Source organism: Macrobrachium rosenbergii, chromosome 3, assembly GCF_040412425.1.
Source record: "Macrobrachium rosenbergii isolate ZJJX-2024 chromosome 3, ASM4041242v1, whole genome shotgun sequence".
In the NCBI taxonomy this organism is placed as follows: Eukaryota; Metazoa; Arthropoda; class Malacostraca; order Decapoda; family Palaemonidae; genus Macrobrachium; species Macrobrachium rosenbergii.
In genome coordinates, this window is record NC_089743.1 from 43,146,477 (window position 1) to 43,168,976 (window position 22,500).

A 22,500-nucleotide genomic window follows, 5' to 3' on the forward strand; every position below is an offset into this window, starting at 1 on the left:
AGGGTTCATGTTCAGAATAATAATAATAATAATAATAATAATAATAATAATAATAATAATAATAATAATAATAATAATAATTCTATCTCATGATCGAAACACGTCGGATAATCAAAAGTTGTTAACTTCTCATCAAATGAGACCTTCTTAAGAAACACCGTTTTATTCATCAAGCTATTGATTGGGTCGAGTTACCTTCTCTTGGAGTTTCTGCCTCTCCATTAATCTTTAATTATAGGCAAGGCTTTTTTTTTTGTCCCCGGAGCTCGAGATGTTTCAGAGAAGTTAAGATTTTGACTTATCTCTACCTGGATGGTTTTACGGGAAGTTTTCAATAATCTGGATGATGCATAACGATGGTACGTACATACATACAAACATGCATACACACACACTATATATATATATATATATATATATATATATATATATATATATATATATATATATATATATATATATATATATATATAGTATTTAACAACTTTAATCTTAAATACTAATGAGTTACAACTCTTTGTGATTTTGAGCATTTTGTTGTTACAATAAATAAAGCAGAGGATGGTAAAACGGTGAAGAGAATGTGTGTGTGTGTGTGTGTGTGTATACATATATGAATTTTTATCATATCAACATGACATGTCGTTTAATATCCAATTCGCGTTACTCCGGGAATATCTCCCACTGATCTAGAACGTCGGCTGGAAATCGTCGATGGGAATGTCGGGTGTTCGAGTCACTCAGATACCAATTCATTTATTACTTATGATGCCCCTTATGTGGTATTCCCGATGCAGAGTGAATTGGATATTAAACGACATTTGTAGCTAAATGTTTGAATAAATATACACACACACATATATATATATATATATATATATATATATATATATATATATATATATATATATATATATATATATATATATATATATATACATACATATAAATTTGTGTTTAACTTCTATCACGGGAATTAAAACAAGATATACATATAAGGAGTGAAACAACGGAGTTTGACTGAGAATACCTTAGGAGTATACGCGAAAGTAGCTGAAACCAGCTACTTGTACATAAACGTCCTTTTTGGTAATGAAAGCCAGCTTCAGAGTTAAAAATATCAGCACCATCAAATCTGATAAAAATGACAAAAACAAAGAACTAATAGTTTAAAGCATGCTTTAAAAATCAAGGTTAAAATAATAATATTAACACAGTGAAATTCTGTCAGAGACTGAAACCAGTCTATGAAGTACAATCGTAGTAAAGAGCATAAACCTTGAATTCATTCACAGAAACTAAGAGTTGAAATCGTAACAACTCCGTTGTTCCTGTCGAGTGATCAGTGGAGCCATTTTGCTTTTAGTTATCAATATTCCATACATTTATCTATTTGTCATGTTTTCTGAGAGATCTAGGAATCTATTTGGTTGTTAACTAGTATCTGACAGCTCTCGTTTTATCACTGAAGGGATAAACCATTATTATTATTATAAAAAATATTCCAGTGATTTATTTTTTTTTAAATCTTTCATCGGATCTAATGAAGGAGGCAGTGTTTATTCCGAAACTGGTTGCCACTAATTATCATCGATGACGGTTTACATCGCTCTCCTCCCCTCACTAATATATATATATATATATATATATATATATATATATATATATATATATATATATATATATATATATATATATATATATATATATATATATATATATATATATATATATATATATATATATATATATATATATATATATATATATATATATATATATATATATATATATATCGCTGATGTGTGTGGTTTAATGTGCATCACTGTAGTCCTCACTTCTTGTCTTCCGTGGTTCAAGCCCACGAAACAACAAACTTATTATTAACTAAAAAAAAATTCCCCTTCAGGTAACATATATGAAATTATATTACTTCCGAGGCAGAGTGAATTAGATATTAAAGAACATTTGTAGTTTAATGCTTACATATATATAAATATAATATATATATATATATATATATATATATATATATATATATATATATATATATATGTATATATATATATATATATATATATATATATATATATATATATATATATATATATATATATATATATATATATATATATATATATAATGTATATATATATATATATATATATATATATATATATATATATATATATATATATATATATATATATATATATATATATATATATATATATATATATATATATACTATGCATATATACTATATATATGTATACTATTATAAACATTACTTGTTCGACCTCTCTTTAATAAAAATATAAAAAAAAGCTTTCTCTTTGTTAAAGAAAGAGGGCATACTAGGGAGGGAAGCAAGCGAGCAGGAGTTGTCTTTCCCAAAAACCAACTGTCAAAAGGGGTAAGAATTTCAGTTTAGAGGCACATCAGACAGTATAGGTTTTGCTAGGACCACCGTTAGCTAGATTGTACCTTAAGCTCACTTTTCTGTGACTTCTGTACTGGCGAGTTTTCTGTCATTTTTCAGATGCTACCTGCACCCAAGCCAAGGCAGTTTGGGGGAGAAGTTTGAAGCAAGCACCCACGCCATTGACCCAGCTCGAGAGAGTCTAAAGGCAACCACCAGAGAGACAACATGCATATCAGGCATCTCTCATAGCCCCTCTTTGTTGAACTGCTGAGGAAATTGCCATTTCAATGGACCCAGGGCTTCTGATGCAATTGATCACTGCATTATCTATTCCAGCGGTAAGTCTGAAGATGACAATTACTCACAGTTCTCTTTCCCTTCATCTTAACCACTCCTTTTTCATGTTTCAAGTTTTCCTCTCTTAAACAGTCACTAAGAAAAATCCTAGTAAGACCATATCCCATTTATGAAGTCAAATATATTAAGTACAATTATTGTTGTCTAGTGGAATTGCATAAATTATCCTTCATGGTGTTAAAATAATATTCTTGATCTAAGATTCATCCCTTGCAGTCAGTTAGTGATAAGTGAGAGTTCTTTTGATATAGGAATGTTATCTGGATACGCCTCTTCCAGAATTTGGCACACCTTGGAACCTGTCCAGAATCTTGTTTGGAGAATTAACATCCTTGATACCAAGATCCTCAATTCATGAGCTTGAAATTGCTTGACAGACACGTCACAAGAGGCTTCAAGCCATTGTGTTATTCACCCCCTTTATGTTGAAATATCTTGTGTCCGAAGTGGGACGAAGTCAGAGCTGTTGTTAGATCCCGTAAGAAATCAGATAATATTTTACTTTGCTGAAACTAGTTGTTTGAGTAATGTTGTTGATTTAGTTCATGTGTTCAGAATAAGTCGCTATATTCAGTAATATAGTCTCAACTGGCGACCTAATCTATCTATGTTAAATTGTCTGTGTGTTTTTTTAGGTAACGTTCAGCCTTAATTGATAGTGTTACATGGGTCTTAGGTTAAGCAAGGCACTATAAATCAAAAAGCAGTGGCAACCTTGCCAGGATCTCTGGAATTAGAGTAGCGTTCTCTGAACAGAGATTAAAAACTTGGAATCAGATTAAATATGAATTAATGCAAAGATAAAAAGTCAGATCATATTAATTTCATGCTAAATTCTCCCAAACAAGGATACAGGCCAAGGTAAGTAATATTAAGAGTATCAATGTTATAACAATAAGAAGAGTAGGTAGAAAAGTGTGCATTAAATGAGAGCTGCTATAATTTACAATTTACAATACGAAGGAAATGTTTACTGTGCTTAAAGCTACCGAGCCAGACCTGCATAGCAGTCAAGTTCATAATAAGTTACCAAGTAAAGATTTAATATTTTGCTACTCGCTGGCCAATGATTAATGCATGATATTAAATTTTTGAACTAGTTAGCTATTGTATGACAGTATTGGGAGGGCGTGTGCCTACCGCTTCTCCCATAAGACAGGACAGACAATTTACAAGTCCATAGGATTTCTCACAAAGCAGCAACCACGTCAGCCCTAGAAAGAAGGCCACCGACTGAGCGTCACTACAAGAATTACTTTACCTCGTGTGAAATCATATAAAATTCCTTTTCCATTAATATCACAAATGAACAGTATGGATGTCATGTGTCCATTCCTTTGTATTGTGAAGGGCCCGCAGTAAACATGGCAGACACCTGTAGGAAGTATGCTGAGGAACAGAGGCAGCTGGAAGATGCAAGAGAGGAGAAGAGAAGAAAGCATGAATTAGCCCTCAAAGAAAAGGAGCTTGAGCTGGAAAAGGCAAGAGAGGAAAGTGCTGAAGCTATGGCTATCCAACAAGCCTCCAACCCCACACCTGCTGCACCAAACGCTCCAGTCTCAAGCAGTAATTCCCTAGTCCCCAAGTGGATGGAGGAAGAACTAGAAGCCTGGTTGGAGGAAATAGAGACTTTTTGACAGCTACAACACCACCAAGACAGAGAGGACCTTAGTGCTTGCCAAGCACATGGAAGGAAAAGCAAAGGCAGCCCTTCACTCACTGGAGAAGAGTCAAAGAGGTGACACTGTAGAAGTTTCTAGGGTCATAACGAAAGTCTATGAAATAACCCCGGAGAAATGGAGACAGCGGTTCTGAGGTCTTGCCAAGGAAGCCAGCTGGTCCTGGACGGAATGGGCCTGTCACAAGACCCAGTCCGGTACCCGCTGGTTTGACTCCCTGTCGTGCACTACATTCGAGGACCGATTCAACTGGACCATACTGGAGGATCTTTTCCAATGTGTGCCTGGGCCCCTTGCTGTGTGTCTCAGTGACAAGCAGCCCACCACACTTATGGAAGCCTGCCATATGGCTGATTCATGGGAAACCTACAACCAGTCCAACAGCATATCTCAGTGGCGCATAGTGCCACACGGGTACCTCTCAGGCTCGATTTGCACGAAGAACAGACTGCCTAGCAAGCCTACATGCACCCACTGTAAGAAGGTGGGGGACAATGAATCTGATTGCCGCTACAAGTTGGGAAACAATAAGCAGCCTTCTACCAACCACCAGAACTCCTCCCCCTCTACTTCCACTCAACCCTCTCCACCAACAGTCACCACAGGTAACCGAGTCCCCACAAAGGGCTCTTGCTGATCCTGTGGCACTGCTGGCAACTATAGTGCTGGACATCCAGCCTGCCCAAATCACGTCCCAGCCACCAAGTTCGTCAACTTGACAAGCACCTCATTCCCCGCAGCCAGGCCGCAGAAGATGCTTCACCCCAATTGGCTGGATACCCAGTTCATCTAGGTGGCACCCCTTAATGGCTCTAGCCTGCCCATGGTTCTACTGGTCTCAGTAGTCACTGCAGCAGACAGTAGCCTGATTGCCAGGCCCCAAGTGCCAGCCAGTGCCACAGTTGATGAGAAAACTCGGTGGGAGATGAAATGGGTAGAGGGCCACACCAAAACTATTCCCACAGTCAAGCTCCAGGTCATGACACCTTGGGGCATACTACCTCACCTCCTTGGTGTGGTGAGTGGAATTTGGACTGGAGTGGATTTCCTGTTGGGTCGGGACCTCCTCTGGGGAAGCCCATCCCCAACGCCACATGCTACCTCCTCAACAGAGGCCCGAACTCTAGGATCACCAAATCAAAGCACAGCCACCTTGACTGGCGTGCCACCAAAAGAAGAAGACCCATCTTGTGCCCACCAAACAGGTCAGCAGAAGGGGCACACCCAAAACAATTCCAGGCCTAGTCTTCCCTCTCCATGAAAGGACAGCCAGCAACGAGCTCCTCCCTCTCCACAAAAGGACACTCAAGAGAAACAGTACCATTGTAGAGCGTGCGTGGTGACAGGCCACTCCACTAATTGGGAGGGCTGCCCAAATAAACAACGCCCAGCGGATGTGCCAAATCAAGACTCTCCAAGAGGCTCTGACCTCCAGATGGGACAGGAATCACTGTCTCAGCCCAACTCCAACCATCCACAAGGTATTGCACCTCTGGACCACTCATCAGGCATGCCTAACCATCAATCTCTGCCAGTGCCACTCGTGAGCTCTGAGCAGTGCCACACTCCGTCTGTCTCAGACGCTGAGCCACCACCAGAAATGGACCCTGTGCCAGATCCAGACCATGAGACGGATCCTCCTCCGGGAGATCTAGGACCCATCACAGCACTGATCTTAGCAACCTGTGAGCCTCCAGCACCTGACACTTCTTCCTCACCAAATCCGTCCCCAGAGGATGAACCCCTAGTGGATCAAACTGATAGACCTTCTCTGGGAGACCAGGAACTGGCCTCCCCGGAAGCAGAGGTTGAGACCACTCTTGCTCTGGTTGTTGCAACAGCCAGAGTAGGGAGCCCTCCTGTAGCCTCTGAGGTTACCACTGACTTTGAGCCCACTAGCCATTCTGGCCTTTCCCCAGAGTCAGTGCCCTCATCACCTCCTAGGACTGACGTAGATAGGCCTTGGAGGAGCCCGAAGAAGAAGATGAAAGGACGGAAGAGAGCCAAGTAGTTGCAAGAGCCACGAGCTCATCCTGACATGCTTGCCCTCTTGGCACAGTGCCCTTTCCATCTCAGAGCGATCCTGGCTCCTGCCCAGAGGAGGTAGCCGGTGTGACCTCTGTCTTAGTAACAGCCTAAAACAGACTGAGTAGGTAGTAACAGTAACTTTGTCATTCAAACCTTGCAATGAGCAGCAGTAACCATGTAAGTATATCTTGTAAAGCCAGCAATCGTAACTATTGTGAATAGAGCCACTCAGCTCATGACATGCATTGCATAATACCTCAGTTGAGGCAAGCATTTTCCATATAAAGGAAAACTCATTTAAAGAACTCAGATTATATATTTGTTTACTGTGATTGCAAATTCTAATGTAAGACATTGTATACTTGTAAGAATATTGTAACTTAGCTAGTTCATTGACCTGTATGTTGGTGCTACGGCAGTGTTCTAATAGGTTATGTCATAAAATATACAATTGAATGTACCATTTGGCTAGGACTGAATATCACGATCATCAGAGGTAGCACGTAAATATTCGTAAGCACCTTTAAGTAGTGTTAGGAGTCTGTAGAAAGTAAATGATTAAAGCTCATATCCCATTCTAGAGTCAGGTAGATCCTTAGCTAGTTGCATTGCAAGGGCAAGTCTGCTCAGGGGAAAAGAGTAAAGTAATCGAGGCGAACAGCTTACTTAGTACAGACCTTCACACCCAAAAAGAGTGACAGCCTTTTTCAGCGGGGAAGCTATTATAAATATTACCGTTTGACCTCTCTTCCTTGATTTAATAGAAATATAAAAAAAGGCTTTCTCTTTGTTAAAGTAAGAGGGCATCCTAGGGAGGGAAGCAAGCGAGCAGTAGTTGTCATCCACAAAGAACCAACCGTCAAAAGGGGTAAGAATTTCAGATTAGAGGCATATCAGACAGGATAGGTTTTACTAGGACCACCGTTAGCTAGACTGTACCTTAAGCTCACTTTTCTATGACCTTTGTACTGGCGAGTTTTTGTCATTTTTCAGATGCTACCCTCGCCAAAGCCAAGGCAGTTTGGGGAAGGAGTTTGAAGCAAGCACCCATGCCATTGACCCAGCTTGGGAGAGTCTAAAGGCAACCACCAGAGAGACAACATGCATATCAGGCATCTCTAATAGCCCCCCTTTGTTCTCCCCCTTTTGTCGAACAGCCAGGGAAATTGCCATTTCAGCGGACCCAGGGCTTCTGATGCAATTGATCACTGCATTATCTATTCCAGCAGTAAGTCTGAAGATGACGATTACTCCCAGTTCTCTTTCCCTTCATCTTAACTGCTACTTTTTCATGTTTCAAGTTTTCCTCTCTTAAACAGTCACTGACTAAGAAAAATCCTAGTAAAACCATATCCCATTTATGAAGTAAAAAATATGAAGTACAATTGTTGTCGCCTAGTGGAATTGCATAAATTATCCTCCACGTTGTTAAAACAATATTCTTGATCTAAGATTCATCTCTTGTGGTCAATTAATGATAAGTGAGAGGTCTTTTGATATACGAATGTTATCAAGATACGTCTCTTCCAGAATTGGGCACGCCTTGGAACCTGGCCAGAATCTTGTTTGGAAAAAAATTAGCATCCTTGATACCAAGATCCTCAATTCACACGCTTGAAATTGCTTTATAGATGCGTCACAAGAGGTTCCAAGCCATTTCGTTATTTACCCCTTTATATTGAAATATCTTGTGTCTGAAGTGGGACGAAGATGGAACTGTTGTTAGCTCCCGTAAGAAATCAGTTAATATTTTACTTTGTTGAAACTAGTTGTTTGAGTAATGTTGTTGATCTAGTTCATGTGCTCAGAATAAATCGCTATATTCAGAAATATAGTCTCAATTGGCGACCTATTCTATTTATGTTAAATTACGTCTTTTTTTAGGTAATGTTCAGCCTTAATTGATAGGATTACGTGGGTCTTAGGTTAAGCAAGTCACTATAAATAAAAAAAGTAATAAGTAAAGTCATCAGTCAAATGACCCACATAACAATATATATATATATATATATATATATATATATATATATATATATATATATATATATATATTATAATTCTATTTATATAGATAAATTTTGTTACATTCACAGGGGCATTTTTAGATTCACAAATTTTAAGTCCCAAATATCGTTTAACATCCAGTTTACTATACCAGCGGATAACTTACACCCAAAGGAAATCATAATCAATGGCAAGTGCTTCGTCAACAGTAGATTCAAACATCACCGGTGACGAAGCAGTTATCAATTATAATTCTATTCGGGCGTAAGTTATTCCAGAGGTATAGTGAACTGGATGTTAAACGATATTTGTAGCTTAATATCTATTAATATACATTCATTATATATATATATATATATATATATATATATATATATACATTATATTCATTCCATGCAACCTTATTTAAAAAGAAATCAGGAACATACATAAGACCAAGTTACCTCCGTGATGCATGGAAATCGAGTAAAGCAAAAAATAAAAAAAATAAATAAAGGTCGCTTGCGAACGATGGAGGCAATCTGGAAAATGCAGGCGAAGTCTTTCCAGTCATGCTAATCTGTGTCATGAGTAATGTTACCTGTCATTTTGCGTCGTTCTGGAAAATCTCTGCAGAGGCACTGGCATTTGAAGGATGCCTTTATCTCCACGTTTTATTCCTGTTTCCTTTTTTTTTTTCATCATAAGGCCGCACTTTGTCGAATTACAGAGCCGAGATAAAAAAGCATAACTGCATTTTATCATGGTCTGGAATTATATCAAGAAATGAACGGACTCCAATGTTCGTAATGTTGACCAAATATAAAAACTAATCTTGTCTGCATTACCAAGAGGTATGTTGGATATCAACATAATGAACTAAAACAAATATTTTTATATCATATCTATCATAATATTCCTCTAAATAAAAAAAGTTCAAAATATTTATTTCATAAGGTGAAAAGAGAACGGACAAGGCAGCTTAAGTCACTGTATATATATGTACAGTCGAAATACATAAAACACAACAGCAGTCTTTTTTTTTTTTTACATTACTTAAGAACATTACAAAAACTTGTAGAGATATGGACATTCAGACATAAACACGCACATATGAAAACATCCACAAAACACACACACACACACACATATATATATATATATATATATATATATATATATATATATATATATATATATATATATATATATAAATCATCAACACACAATCACGTGTGGAACAGAAATAAATTTCTGACTCACGTCGGGATCGAACCCAGGTCTCTCAGGTGGAAAGCATTTATCCACTGGGCCATACAAAGTCTAAAAGAAGCTGGAACCTGAGAGCAACTGCATAAATACCTGGGCAAGCTAACTGCTTGCATACCAGCGTTTTCCCCAACTTCCCGACTCAGCAATGACCCAATAGACAACATTTCATTCGAATTATCCCTCTGGAGTGAATAAGATAGAAATCATCAAAACACAATCACGTGTGGAACAGAAATAAATTTCTGACTCACGTCGGGATCGAACCCAGGTCTCTCAATTTTAAAGCAGGGCGTTATCCACTGGGCCATACAAGTCTAAAAGAAGCTGGAACCTGAGAGCAACTGCACCAGGATGACCTGGGCAAGCTAACTGCTTGCATACCAGGAGTTTCCCCAACTTCCCGACTCAGCAATGACCCAATAGACAACATTTCATTCGAATTATCCCTTCTGAGAATAAGATAGAAAAACACACAATCACGTGGGAACAGAAATAAATTTGAGGTCAGCCAAAATTATTTTCAACAAAATACGGCTGAGGGCCTACTTCAAGAGAGAGTGATTAGATAAGCTCTGGGATTTAACTTAATTAATTATTTTTACAAAAGGAAACACATCAGCAGAATGGTAGCATAATTCTGGTGTAATAAGATGAAGAGCAAATGACTGGGGATTTGCTGGGGGAAACACAATGGGATGCCCACTTCAAAGGGCGTTGAAAGCAATGTACAGTAGTGGGGACCACTATGTACACAAGATGATGCACAGATCCTCAGCCAACTAACTCCTGATCTGTAATCAAAACACTTAAAATTACTCAACCGAAATTAGCACTGTAATGCAGGAATTGAGGAACTGCATAGAAGATACCTAGACTGAACTCGATTCCAATAACTTGAATATTTTATGATTATGTTACACTTCTCGTTAATGCCTCGCAAGTTAAGCAGCACAAAATATAAAAAGCAATGCAAGTCTCACTGTAGGTGTATCACACTATGAAAAGAGAAGCAGATAATTAGCTACAGACGAATAGGGACGTGACTGACGAAAAACCTTAAATCCAGCACTTTACTTTATTTAGGAGTCAAAGTCCTCTTCTCATGGGGGCCTGTGAGAGGAAGGGCAACTGAATAAATTCACAGCAAAAGTTTCTTTGGTTACAGCCAGCCATGTGTTAGAAATAGGCAGTTTAATGGAGCAAGGGACAGGACATCTGTCCTATGGTGGCGTCCAAGCAATTGTAAGATCTAGCGTCTGTCTTGAAGACCCTTTTTAACTTTCGGGAATTACGTTTTTTCTCCTCCTAGGTGGCGTCGCGATCGTTCTGCCAGCATGGCTGCAGTTTCAAGACTACGGAACACACATGTTCAGCTCGCCAGCTGACCTGCCTCGGGGGACGATTAGCTGCGACCGGGACAGAACCTAGATTTTAAGGAATTTCTTCAGCACTTGAACAAGAAAAGATTAGGTAGTTTCCTCCCAAGGCAGTGGTGAGAGATTTTATGGTGGTGAATTTGCCTACACTGAATCATACTAAAATAAATGAATTAGTTGCTTAGTCCTTATTTCATTTGGCTTATTGACTAGGAGATGGCGTATGAGGGATATTCTTGAATATATATATATATATATATATATATATATATATATATATATATATATATATATATATATATATACATACATAGTATACATTAGACAACGCGTTTTCAGTCATGCATTTGGATTTTGCATTCATCTAGTTATGTTTTGCTAGTCTCATAACATAAGAGCTGAAAAGGTGGAGTATTTTCATAGGACGTAGATGGATACAACTGATCTCTCATGAGAGAGAGAGAGAGAGAGAGAGAGAGAGAGAGAGAGAGAGAGAGAGAGAGAGAGAGATTTACCAGTCTTCTATGGTGACTATATGAGTTAAGATGAACAACGTTTTTTGTATGCAGGAGGAGGACCCTGATTAAACCTCTTCTTAATACTAAATTGAGCTAAAAAGCAAAACGTTTTTGTTCCTTTTTATATCTCATTTTCTTGTGCATCTCGGTTGTTAATAATGTTGGCAATAAATACAGAACCATACTGCCTATTTCTAAAATAAGAGTTAAGTATGCATGCACGGTTTCCTGACCCTAAAGTATTTATTATTTAAGTCTGCAAATTAAATCAGTTGATAATAAAGGGTAGATATTCCGGAGCCAAAATACTGGCCTGTCTTATTCATTTTCTAAAATATCATTATACCTCCCCACCATTCGTCACGCTGGTGAAATATAAACAATTTAATTTTGCTTCCTTTCAAACGAATACTTAAGCCATAACAGACAAAGAGGAAGAATATACGAAATGAAAGGTAAACAGTACATTATATACGCGATTGTTTCAGAGTAGAATAACAACAGACCCCAGGCCTGGTCATTTCCAAGCTTGATTTGAATGCCACGGGTACGGTAGTTATTGATTTATTCCTCAGAGGATAGCAGTGGCGGCATAATTCCACTTAACTCTAGACCCCAAATGACGATTTAGATTTCTCGTGGTCAGGTGGGTAACGTGACCTTGTTCTTATATTCCAGATGCGGGTTCGAATCCCGCTACAAACGTCAGATACGTTTCATATTTTTTCCATTTGGATCCCATTCTTTGTAGTGACAAGCGTATCCAAAAAGTGTGAAGAAATCGACAAGCTAAGAGGATACTGTGGTTATTACAATTATATACGTTTCTGGTAAGAAGAGACCATCAGGTTCTATATATATATATATATATATATATATATATATATATATATATATATATATATATATATATATATATATATATATATATATATATATATATACGAGAGAGAGAGAGAGAGAGAGAGAGAGAGAGAGAGAGAGAGAGAGAGAGAGAGAGAGAAGTGACCTACCCATTTTCTACCGTAAAATCATAATAGCTATCCTTAACAAGCTACTGGCCAGCCTGCCCTTCCCCAAGGCAGAGGCTGGCAGCCCTGTAGAGAAATCAGGTCAACTTACACCCAGAGGCAGTAATTAATTCCGCTCTCTATTAAGTACGTGGCCGTAATCCTGCCCTGTTCTATGGTTACTCACTCCCACCTTTCCTCACAGGATTGCCATACGATAGAATGAGGAAAAAGTACAGTAATAGAGGTCATTAATGTGAGAAAAAAATTTCTTACTTTCTATCACAGACTAGGTTCCACGTTCTTCTGTGATGCCTACAGTGCACCTCACGTGGTGCACTGCAGGCATTACTTAAGGTTCTTTGCAGCGTCTCTACGGCCCCTAGCTGCAACTCCTTTCATTAATTTTACTATACCTCCGTTCATAATCTCTTTCTTCCATCTTACTTTTCACCCTCGCCTAGTAATTATTTCAACATTTTTTTCACCGCTGAATGACTTCATAGGCTTCAGCGCTTGTCCTTTGGCTTAAATTCTGTGTCCCAATTCCAGTCCCACTCTCTTCTGGAATATGCAACCGATGACAGGTGACAGGCCTGTCTGTTGCTTCGTTCTGTTACGCACCGGTGGGGGTGGGGGGCGGTTGTCTATTTCTTGGTAGGCAGAGGTGTGATCTAGAGACGACACGTCTAAGCCATTTCTAATATGAACGGAAATCACACGAAACAAACGGAACAGAAAAGCTGAATATTTCTCCGTTACTAAATTAGGTTCTCTCTCTCTCTCTCTCTCTCTCTCTCTCTCTCTCTCTCTCTCTCTCTCTCTCTCTCTCACACACACAGGGTGATTAACTGTTAACCTCCGTACGATAATTCTTTAAAATGAAAGCGTTGATTCATAAAAAAAACTAATAAAAGAGCTATTTCCGAAAATTAATACGATATACCCGATTTGCAATCAATTAACATAATTCATCCTGTGCTAAAGACACTAATTACGAACTTAGCGCTTGAAATCTGTTTCTCCCCTGCAATGTCATTAATTTAATGTTTAATAAAAAAAATTAGCAAAGCAATAACATTGTAATAATTACTGCGGACGCAGAACTACCCGTTTATACACTTAATCTAATCAAAGTGATTTATGCATGGCAGATAATAATATATTACTGAAATGTTCATGGCATAAAATGAGACAAATATTCAATTAAATTTAAATCATATTTTTTTCTCTCTCTCCCACAAACGCACTTGCGCACGTGCACACACACACACACACACACACCCATGCACACACATATACAGTATGCTTGTACGTGGTTTCTTCCTATTATCGATAAACAATATAAACTTTGCCAATGTTCTCAACTCCCTGAAGAACAATTATGAATCAAATACATAACATCTTGAGGTATACCGGTGGCGTTTTATAACTTTCCCTTCACAATTTCAGACTTGCCAAGGCAAGCAATAGATTACAAGAAAGGAATAAACCAGCCACAGAAGATGGAAGATAGAGTTTAATAAATTACCTGCGCATCGCAACGCATACGCAGCCCACGTGACCCTTAAATATAAAGGAGCCACCTCCACCTACTATCAAACAGCGAAGTTTAATGGGAGCTTCTCGGGATAAAACGAGCATTATTTCCTGAAATTAAGCGAGCATTTATCGAGCATTGTTTCATGAAATGTACCGAGCATTACTTCCTTAAATAAAAAGCATTATTTCCTGAAATAAAAAAGCACTATTTCCTGAAATAAAAAAAACATTATTTCCTGAAATAGAAAAGCATTATTTCCTGAAGTAAAACGAGCATTAGTTCTTGAAAGAAAATGAGAATTACTTCCTGAAATCAAACAAGCATTATTATCCGAAATAAAACCAGCATTATTTCCTGAAATAAAACGAGCATTATTTCATGAAATGTACCAAGTATTATTTCCTGAAAGAAAACGAGGATTATTTCCTGAAATAAAACAGATTTTATCTCTTAAATAAAACGAGCATTATTTCCTGAAATAAAACGAGCATTTTTTACTGAAATCAAACGAGTATTATTTCCTGAAATAACACGAGAATTATTTTCTGAAAGAAAACGAGCGATATTTCCTGAAAGAAAACGAGCATTATTTCCTGAAATGTACCGAGCATTATTTCCTGAAACCCAACACGCATTATTTTCTGATATAAAACCAGCATTATTTCTTGAAATAAAACGAGCATTATTTTCTGAAATGTACCGAGCATCATTTCCTGAAAGAAAAAAAGCATTGTTTCCTGAAATAAAAAAAACTTATTTTCTGAGATAAAATAAGCATTATTTCCTGAAGTAAACTTAAGCATTGTTTCCTGAAATCAAACGAGCATTATTTCCTGAACCAAGTACGGCCGACAGCGCCTCCCCAGTGCCAAGTGCCTACTGTCGGGCGCTTGGAAACATCTTAGCGAGAAAATTAACGACCTGGCACTGTCTTCCCAGGTGCCAAGCTCTGCCGGTGTTACGTGTTGCCAGTCAAATTAATGGTGAATGAAAATAATGAAAGGTATTTTCACTATCAACAGTGCGCTCTTGTTTTCCCTCAGTAACACGGCTGCAATAAGCTGCAAATAAATGTAAACTAACGCGCAATATTTTTCCTGGTTCATATGAGGCAGTTTGCAATGATTATGCAATGGCAGTGTTGAAATGTCATTATTATTCTCCCTCTATAATAATGTCTGCACTATTGTGTACAAATGAGTGGAAATTAATCCCCCTGATCGTTTTATAAATGGTGCGCGCATATCTCACTTAAGAGCAATGATTGCTGACAAGTTCAAACAAATTGACCTCTTGTCCTTTATAATATACGAATTGTAATACAGTTTTACAAGTATAAAAATTTCTTTCACTTAAACAGTGACATTCTCTCTCTCTCTTTCTCTCTCTCTTTCTCTCTCTCTCTCTCTCTATATATATATATATATATATATATATATATATATATGTATACTGTATACTGTGTATATATATATATATATATATATATATATATATATATATATATATATATATATATATATATATATATATATATATATATATATTTCAACAAATCACTGGATGCGTGTGATGATCAGTATTTCTTTTCACCTTTCTCTGGCTGATGCGTATATGATCATCACACGCATCCAGTGATTTGTTGCATATATATATATATATATATATATATATATATATATATATATATATATATATATATATATATATATATATATATATATATATATATATATTATGTATTACAACAAATCACTGGATGCGTGTGATGATTATATACGCATCAGCCAGGAGAAAGGTGAAAAGAAATGACTTGAACCAAGCGCTTTCAAGCATTTTTACACCTCGTCAGGGTTCAGGTACAAGTGCCAAGGAAACAAATGGAGTCACAAGAAGACTTCGTGGAAAGACTAACAATGCTAAAAAGATAAATCACCCTACCAGTTATCGAACAGTGGTAATGCTTAATATCCTACTTGTTTTAAAATACCATTCGTTAAAATTTCATCAACTTTATATAAACCTAGGCTGATAATTAATAAATTGTCACAGTCTTTTTTAATTATACAGGATTCTATTAAATTTCTTTTCACTAGATCTTTGCAAAACATAATTTCCTTTGATTCCGTCCAATTAATAGCATGATTACTATTATTCATGTGCACAAATAATGCACTTGACGTTTTACCAATTCTTACACTATATTTGTGTAGTTTATTCGAACAGCCAGCGTCTTCCCACTTTGTCCTACATAAGTTTTACTACAATGTTTACACGGAATCTTATAAATACATACTGTTCCATTTCCCGGTGAATTTCTAATTTGCAAGTTTCTAATAGTTCCTAGCGTTTTAAACACAACATTGTCTCGGGATGTTATTAAAACAAGCATAAAAAGGAAGCACTAAAAGATTTTTGTTTTCGAACTTTTCAGTTTTCGTCAATTCATGAAAAGTTTTTCTGGCTTTACAAGCCATTTCTTTTCATCTTTCTCCTGGCTGATGCATATATATATATATATATATATATATATATATATATATATATATATATATATATATATATATATATATATATATATATATATATATATATATAAAGAGAGAGAGAGAGAGACCATGGATATTTGTGTCTATTCAAATCAATATCTCTCTCTCTCTCTCTCTCTCTCTTCTCTCTCTCTTTATAGATTGGAGGCAGGCTCATCGCTGACACAGGCCCCTTAAACTGTTAGAAACAAAAACGGATACGTCCCGGGAAGAAGAAGAAGAAGAAGAAGAAGAAGAAGAAGAAGAAGAAGAAGAAGAAGAAGAAGAAAGAAAAAACGTGTGAACTTCCAGCACAAGATTTGTGCATTTTACGTCCAACTTGTAATTAGTTTCTCCCATCCCCTTCAAGATGGAGGACATTTTTCCGTCCCACGTCGCTGAACTCCGGTCGTGAGTAGAATCGATCTATACTATACGAGTATATGTGCTGGGAGATAGGCTACATGGGATTTACTTTATGCTGCTTCTCTTTATCATTACTGGATTTAAAAATCCAGACATGGTGATGACATTCATTCAAATGATGAATTGCAGGACGTTTAATAATACCGTCCATCTCTTTATTCTTATGAAGCTTTCATCAACAGCAAATATTTGTTTTTTGTAGTTATCACAACATGTCAGAATTAATCATAAATTGATATGAAGGCCTAGAGTCAGGAAAGAAAAGTACCACAACTTTATAAGTTGTAAAATAAAAACGTTTGCTGAACAACGTACCAGAATGACCCAAACACTTATTATTATTATTATTATTATTATTATTATTATTATTATTATTATTATTATTATTATTATTATTATTATTATTATTATTATTACAGTAGCAGTAACAGTATTATTTTAAATGAACTATCGTTAACATGAGAAAAGCCTAAAATTCATTTCCTCCAGAGAATGGAACACCTATACATGAGAAACGAGAAAGCAAAGGCATGACTAACAAATAAAGTTAATAAGTAAATAATATTACACAAAACCAGCAATGAAGCCATACAGAAAATGATGGCAGTATTCCATAGCACTGAACATCGTTACTTCTAACTTCTAATACGTAAAGTTACACCATTCCATTGTTCTACAGTGGAAAGAATAAAGTATTTCTGATAATGAGTTGAGTGACTATGTGGCAACTCGAAAAATATGGTTACTGATGTTGATAAAGTGAGTTCCACGCATTACAGTCTTTTTTGTTTCTTTGACTTGGCGGTAAATATCCATGGCCGATATCACTATAACCCATAGAGGGCGCTCAACAGCATGGGCAGCCAGTCATGTTGGGTTTTTAAGATGTCGGTTGCGGATATTCACTGTCAGCTCCACACAAGACTATAGTTTTGGGGCGCTGGCCGTTATTCTCTTGTGTTTGACTATAATGGCCGTGTTAACTATGTTACCTCATTTTTAAATGGGTTAATAACTGACTGATTGTGTTTTATCACTTTTCCATTTTGTGAATGCTTTCATATATAATATGAAATTCATATAATACGATGCATACTATGTGACAGTCTGGTGTGTATCAAATACAAGCATTCTCTTACTGCTGGATATACTAAGACATGCGCATTTAACTGAGATACATCATTAATAACATTAACATTTCACCAAGGTTTGCTTTCTCATTAGATAACAAACACGGTGTTAAAAATAAAGCTATGCACAGCTCTTAATGTCACCTTCAACAAAGGGACTTTGAACGCAGGCATATTTCATAAAACTTGATGACGCATTATGAAGAGACTCGTTAAAAATAATGATTACGGTATGCTTGACTAATTATACTCGGAAAACGTTTGCTATTACATTACAAAGGAAGTTTGATTAATATACCCCCATCTCTCTATTATATTATATCAGTAATTTGTACAATACATGCATAATTATTTCTCCAGTGCGAAACACTGGGCCACATGAAATGCTCTTAAGAAAATTGAGCATTCACCCAGTGTCCATTTCTCCCTGAACTGCAAAATTAGGATTTTCTATACAAAAAGTGACATAACGTTTCCTTTCGCTCTAAATCATCCGCATAATGAAGGCAACAAATCAAGCATGATGGGAGTAATTGCACTTAAGGGAACGTGTCATGCAAAGTGTAGAATGCACTATTATTAATTTTATCTCCATTAAAAGTTAAAATGTAGGTTCTCTTCTTTATTTTCAAATGAAGTTTAGGAGCCAATATCGATCTGAAGGCCATAGATAGTCTTGGCACCAGTGCAGAAAACCCCACGTGCCGACGGTAGACTCCGTCTGGCACAGCTCCTTATCAATTTCGTTGACAGATCTGTTATATAACTTCTCGCAGTTGCAGATAAGGAAATCATTATATCCAGTATATGGAAGCCAGCAATCGATTGCAACACTCAAATAAAAGCACAGGGAGGAATAAAGGTGGCACATCCCTAATGGTTCTTCAGAGTCCAGAGGGTTATATCAGGCATGTGAACCTCTTCAACACCTTACAAAACAGGTGGTCCTTCTTAAAGCAAGGCTTGCGCAGGTACACATCCAACTTAATCTAAAATTACAACCAAAGAAATGTAGCTTGAAGACCTTACTGGAAAGCCAATTAAGAACCACTTCATTTTCATCGTAGATCATAAATTTTATATTCCATGGTGAAAATGACATTTTAAAAGAAAATAATGACATTTAGAAAGAAAAATGCTAAGCATTCCACATCATGGCTAAGTAAATAAGAAAAGGTTATATATTACCACTGCACTGTGGCAAAAAAATTTGCAATAACTTTATGTTTTTCGAGATAAAGCATATCACGAATTTCTCTCTTCTAAGAGTTTGTTCTGTTTCTAGTGAGGTTCTCGTTTTAGGAATATACTCTATTTTCAATAATCTTTAATTATTTAATGGAGGAAATAATTTGTTGATATTATTCACAGAACAACCCATTAAAAGAGACATATTTTGGAATATAATTTTATGCCAGAAAACAAGAGCTGGGCCCTATGAAGTCAAATCAGCGCTGAAAATAATGTTGAATCAACTGTCAAAAGAGGGCGGAAAGTAAGATGGAAGAGAGAGAATATGAACGAAGGTACCGTAAAAAGAATGAAAGAGGTCGCAGCTAAGGACCGAAGGGACGCTCCAAAGAACCTTAAGTAATGCCTATAATGCACCGTGTGAGGAGCACTGACGGCACTAGCACCCCTAACGGAGAACCCATTAAAAGATGAATTGGGAGATGGAATGGAATCAATAAAAATAAAATGTATTAAATTTTAATAAAATTACGTAAACTCATCCTTTCCAAAAGACCTCTGACGTGGGGAGTAGAAAGGATTGATTCATGATATGTTTTGAAACCTGCTGTTACAGAAATCCCTGACAAGAATAACTGGTTAACAAGGATTCGAGCACCGCCTCATTAAACTGCCCATCGAACAAGCCATCCATCCGTTTCTGACAACAAACCTACACCATAAGGGTAAATAATGATTCCCCGAAACCACCGATAGGCCTACAGTACACCGAATGCCTAAATGAACCGTCTTTTGTTCAAAAACTCTCACTAGGGCTAATGACAGGCGAAGATGGATAAGCAAGTTATTGAGGTTTCTAGGAAATAACGAGGTAGGGGAAAAACAAACAGGCTTTCATTAGGAGCGGATTAAATTACCACAAAAGAGAATATTTCAAATCTGAGAGAGAGAGAGAGAGAGAGAGAGAGAGAGAGAGAGAGAGTTCTTTGTTTTGGGTAAGAAAAGAACAGTTTATCGAACGTTATGAATGAAAGAATGGAATATAAAATGTAGGCTAAAGGCCAAGCGCTGGGACCTACTGTATACGGTCGTTCAGTGCTGAAAGGGAAATTGAGAGTAAAGGGTTTTAAAAGTGTACCACGAATAAAATCTCGCAGTTGCACTGTGAAACAGGTGTTAGGAGAGAGTGGAAAGTAACATGGAAGAAAGAGAACATGAAATGAGAAACATTAAATGGAATGAAAGGGGTTGCAGCTCACGTTCGAAGGGACGGTGCAAAGAACCTTAAGTAATGCCTATAGTGCACCACGTGAGGTGCAATGGGTGTCGAATGTTATGAATATTGCTCACAGATGATAATTAAGTCGGACTAACGAATAACAGCAAAGAACAACGAATGAACATGAGCATTTTATGATAATCAATTTAAAGAGGAACATTACTTTGTTTATAAAAAGGAAAGCTGACCTAAAACTCCACAATTATACTTTATGATTCCCTACCATGACGAGGAACAATGTATGGCTTGAACACAATCTATTCATCTTAGATCATCTTAGATCCTGGAAAATAAATCTCATAACCAATACTGTATTGTATAAACTTCATACATTTTTAACCAGTGCTGTATGATTTCACATGAACCCAAGATCTTTATCAATGGTGTACTTTACAAACTTAAATAATACATTTTTAACCATTACTGTATGATTTTCCAGATTAGAACAGTATCTATACAGAGTGCTTCATTTTTGTAGCCAAACACAGCACATAAAAATGCATGAACAAAAAGAAACGTATTGCATATTACATAAAACATCTTTCCAATCTGCTTTAAATTCTGTAATCAAAATATTGTTCCCGACCAGTATATAAAATATCTAAAATAAACAGAAAAATAAATATCGATGAATTTTAAATACAAGACTTATTTTCATGATGTTTGCATTCCTTGTTTTTTAATTAACATAAAACCGACAATATTTTTTGTAGTAATATGAAAGAAAGAACATTCAATTTACAAAAAGGATATCATTAATACTTTAGCAACAATGAACTCGACTCTCTCTCTCTCTCTCTCTCTCTCTCTCTCTCTCTAATATATCTACTTGAAAAAATCATAATTTTGAAATATAATCTTGCTAACATTTTAGATAACATTTTCTCTTCTCTTTCGAAAAAAAAAGCACTTGATTCGTATTCTGTTTTGTTAATTAAAGGAAGATCAGTGAGAGTTTATATTATACTATTTCAAGTAATCACTTTAGATAACATTTTCTGAGAGAGATTGATAAAGAGAGAGAGAGAGAGTTCTCTTCTCAATGTCTCAGTCTGCAAAAAGCCCTCATTAAGTTAAGTATTCTGTTTCTGTTCCTCAGTACGTTAAAGGATGCATTTGGCTTTGTAGTGACACGAGTTTAAACTCTTTTATCATAAACTAAACTCTTCATGAAAGCTCATAGCAAGCACTGACTTGGATTAAGCAATGCTCCAGTTTTGTGGTGCCAACGTGTATGTCCTTGAAAGATGATGAAATTATTGAATGAAACAGTTCATCTATGCAAGATGTATATTTAAACAAAATTTTACCCGCTTCTGTTTTGGCAAACAGAAACTAACATCCGAGAACGATATCACCCAAACCAATTTTATTAGCTTGAAACTACTGCAGAATAGGATTTAGTATTAAAGGCAGCAATAGAAAACTAAATATCTTTAGTCACAGAACACACGAGGCTACAGAATAGGTGGAGCAATCAAACTTTTCTATTACCAAGGTTATCTGACCCTCTCGACCGAAAGTTTCCCAGTTCATATGTTCCATCACTAACTGTTCCAGGAGGGTAAAGAAGTCTTGTAATTCTCTGGACAGACATTCTTTCAGTTCCTGCAATTCTTCAACGAATTTCTCACTTTTTTTTCAAGTACAAAAGTGTAAATTTTTAATGAATAATCCAAGGCATTCCGAAACCCGTGTTTCACGAGTAACAAGTGGAATTATAGACCAATCACGAATAATTTTTCAATGCCAACG

At 36.5% G+C, this 22,500-nt stretch overlaps 2 protein-coding genes across 3 annotated transcripts in view; one reads left to right on the forward strand and one right to left on the reverse strand.

Moving 5' to 3' along the window:
* The window catches only part of LOC136854726 (calcitonin gene-related peptide type 1 receptor-like), a 1,171,018-nt gene that overhangs the window by 704,688 nt on the left and 443,830 nt on the right, over positions 1-22,500 (reverse strand). The window lies entirely within an intron of this gene.
* Positions 5,897-6,472, forward strand: LOC136851003 (uncharacterized). The gene has a single exon (XM_067124979.1). It carries the CDS (start codon positions 5,897-5,899, stop codon positions 6,470-6,472), a length of 576 nt encoding a protein of 191 aa, XP_066981080.1.

Excerpts from the sequence above, each read along its gene's own strand:
- LOC136851003 (XM_067124979.1), top strand. The coding sequence starts at position 5,897 with ATGGGACAGGAATCACTGTCTCAGCCCAACTCCAACCATCCACAAGGT.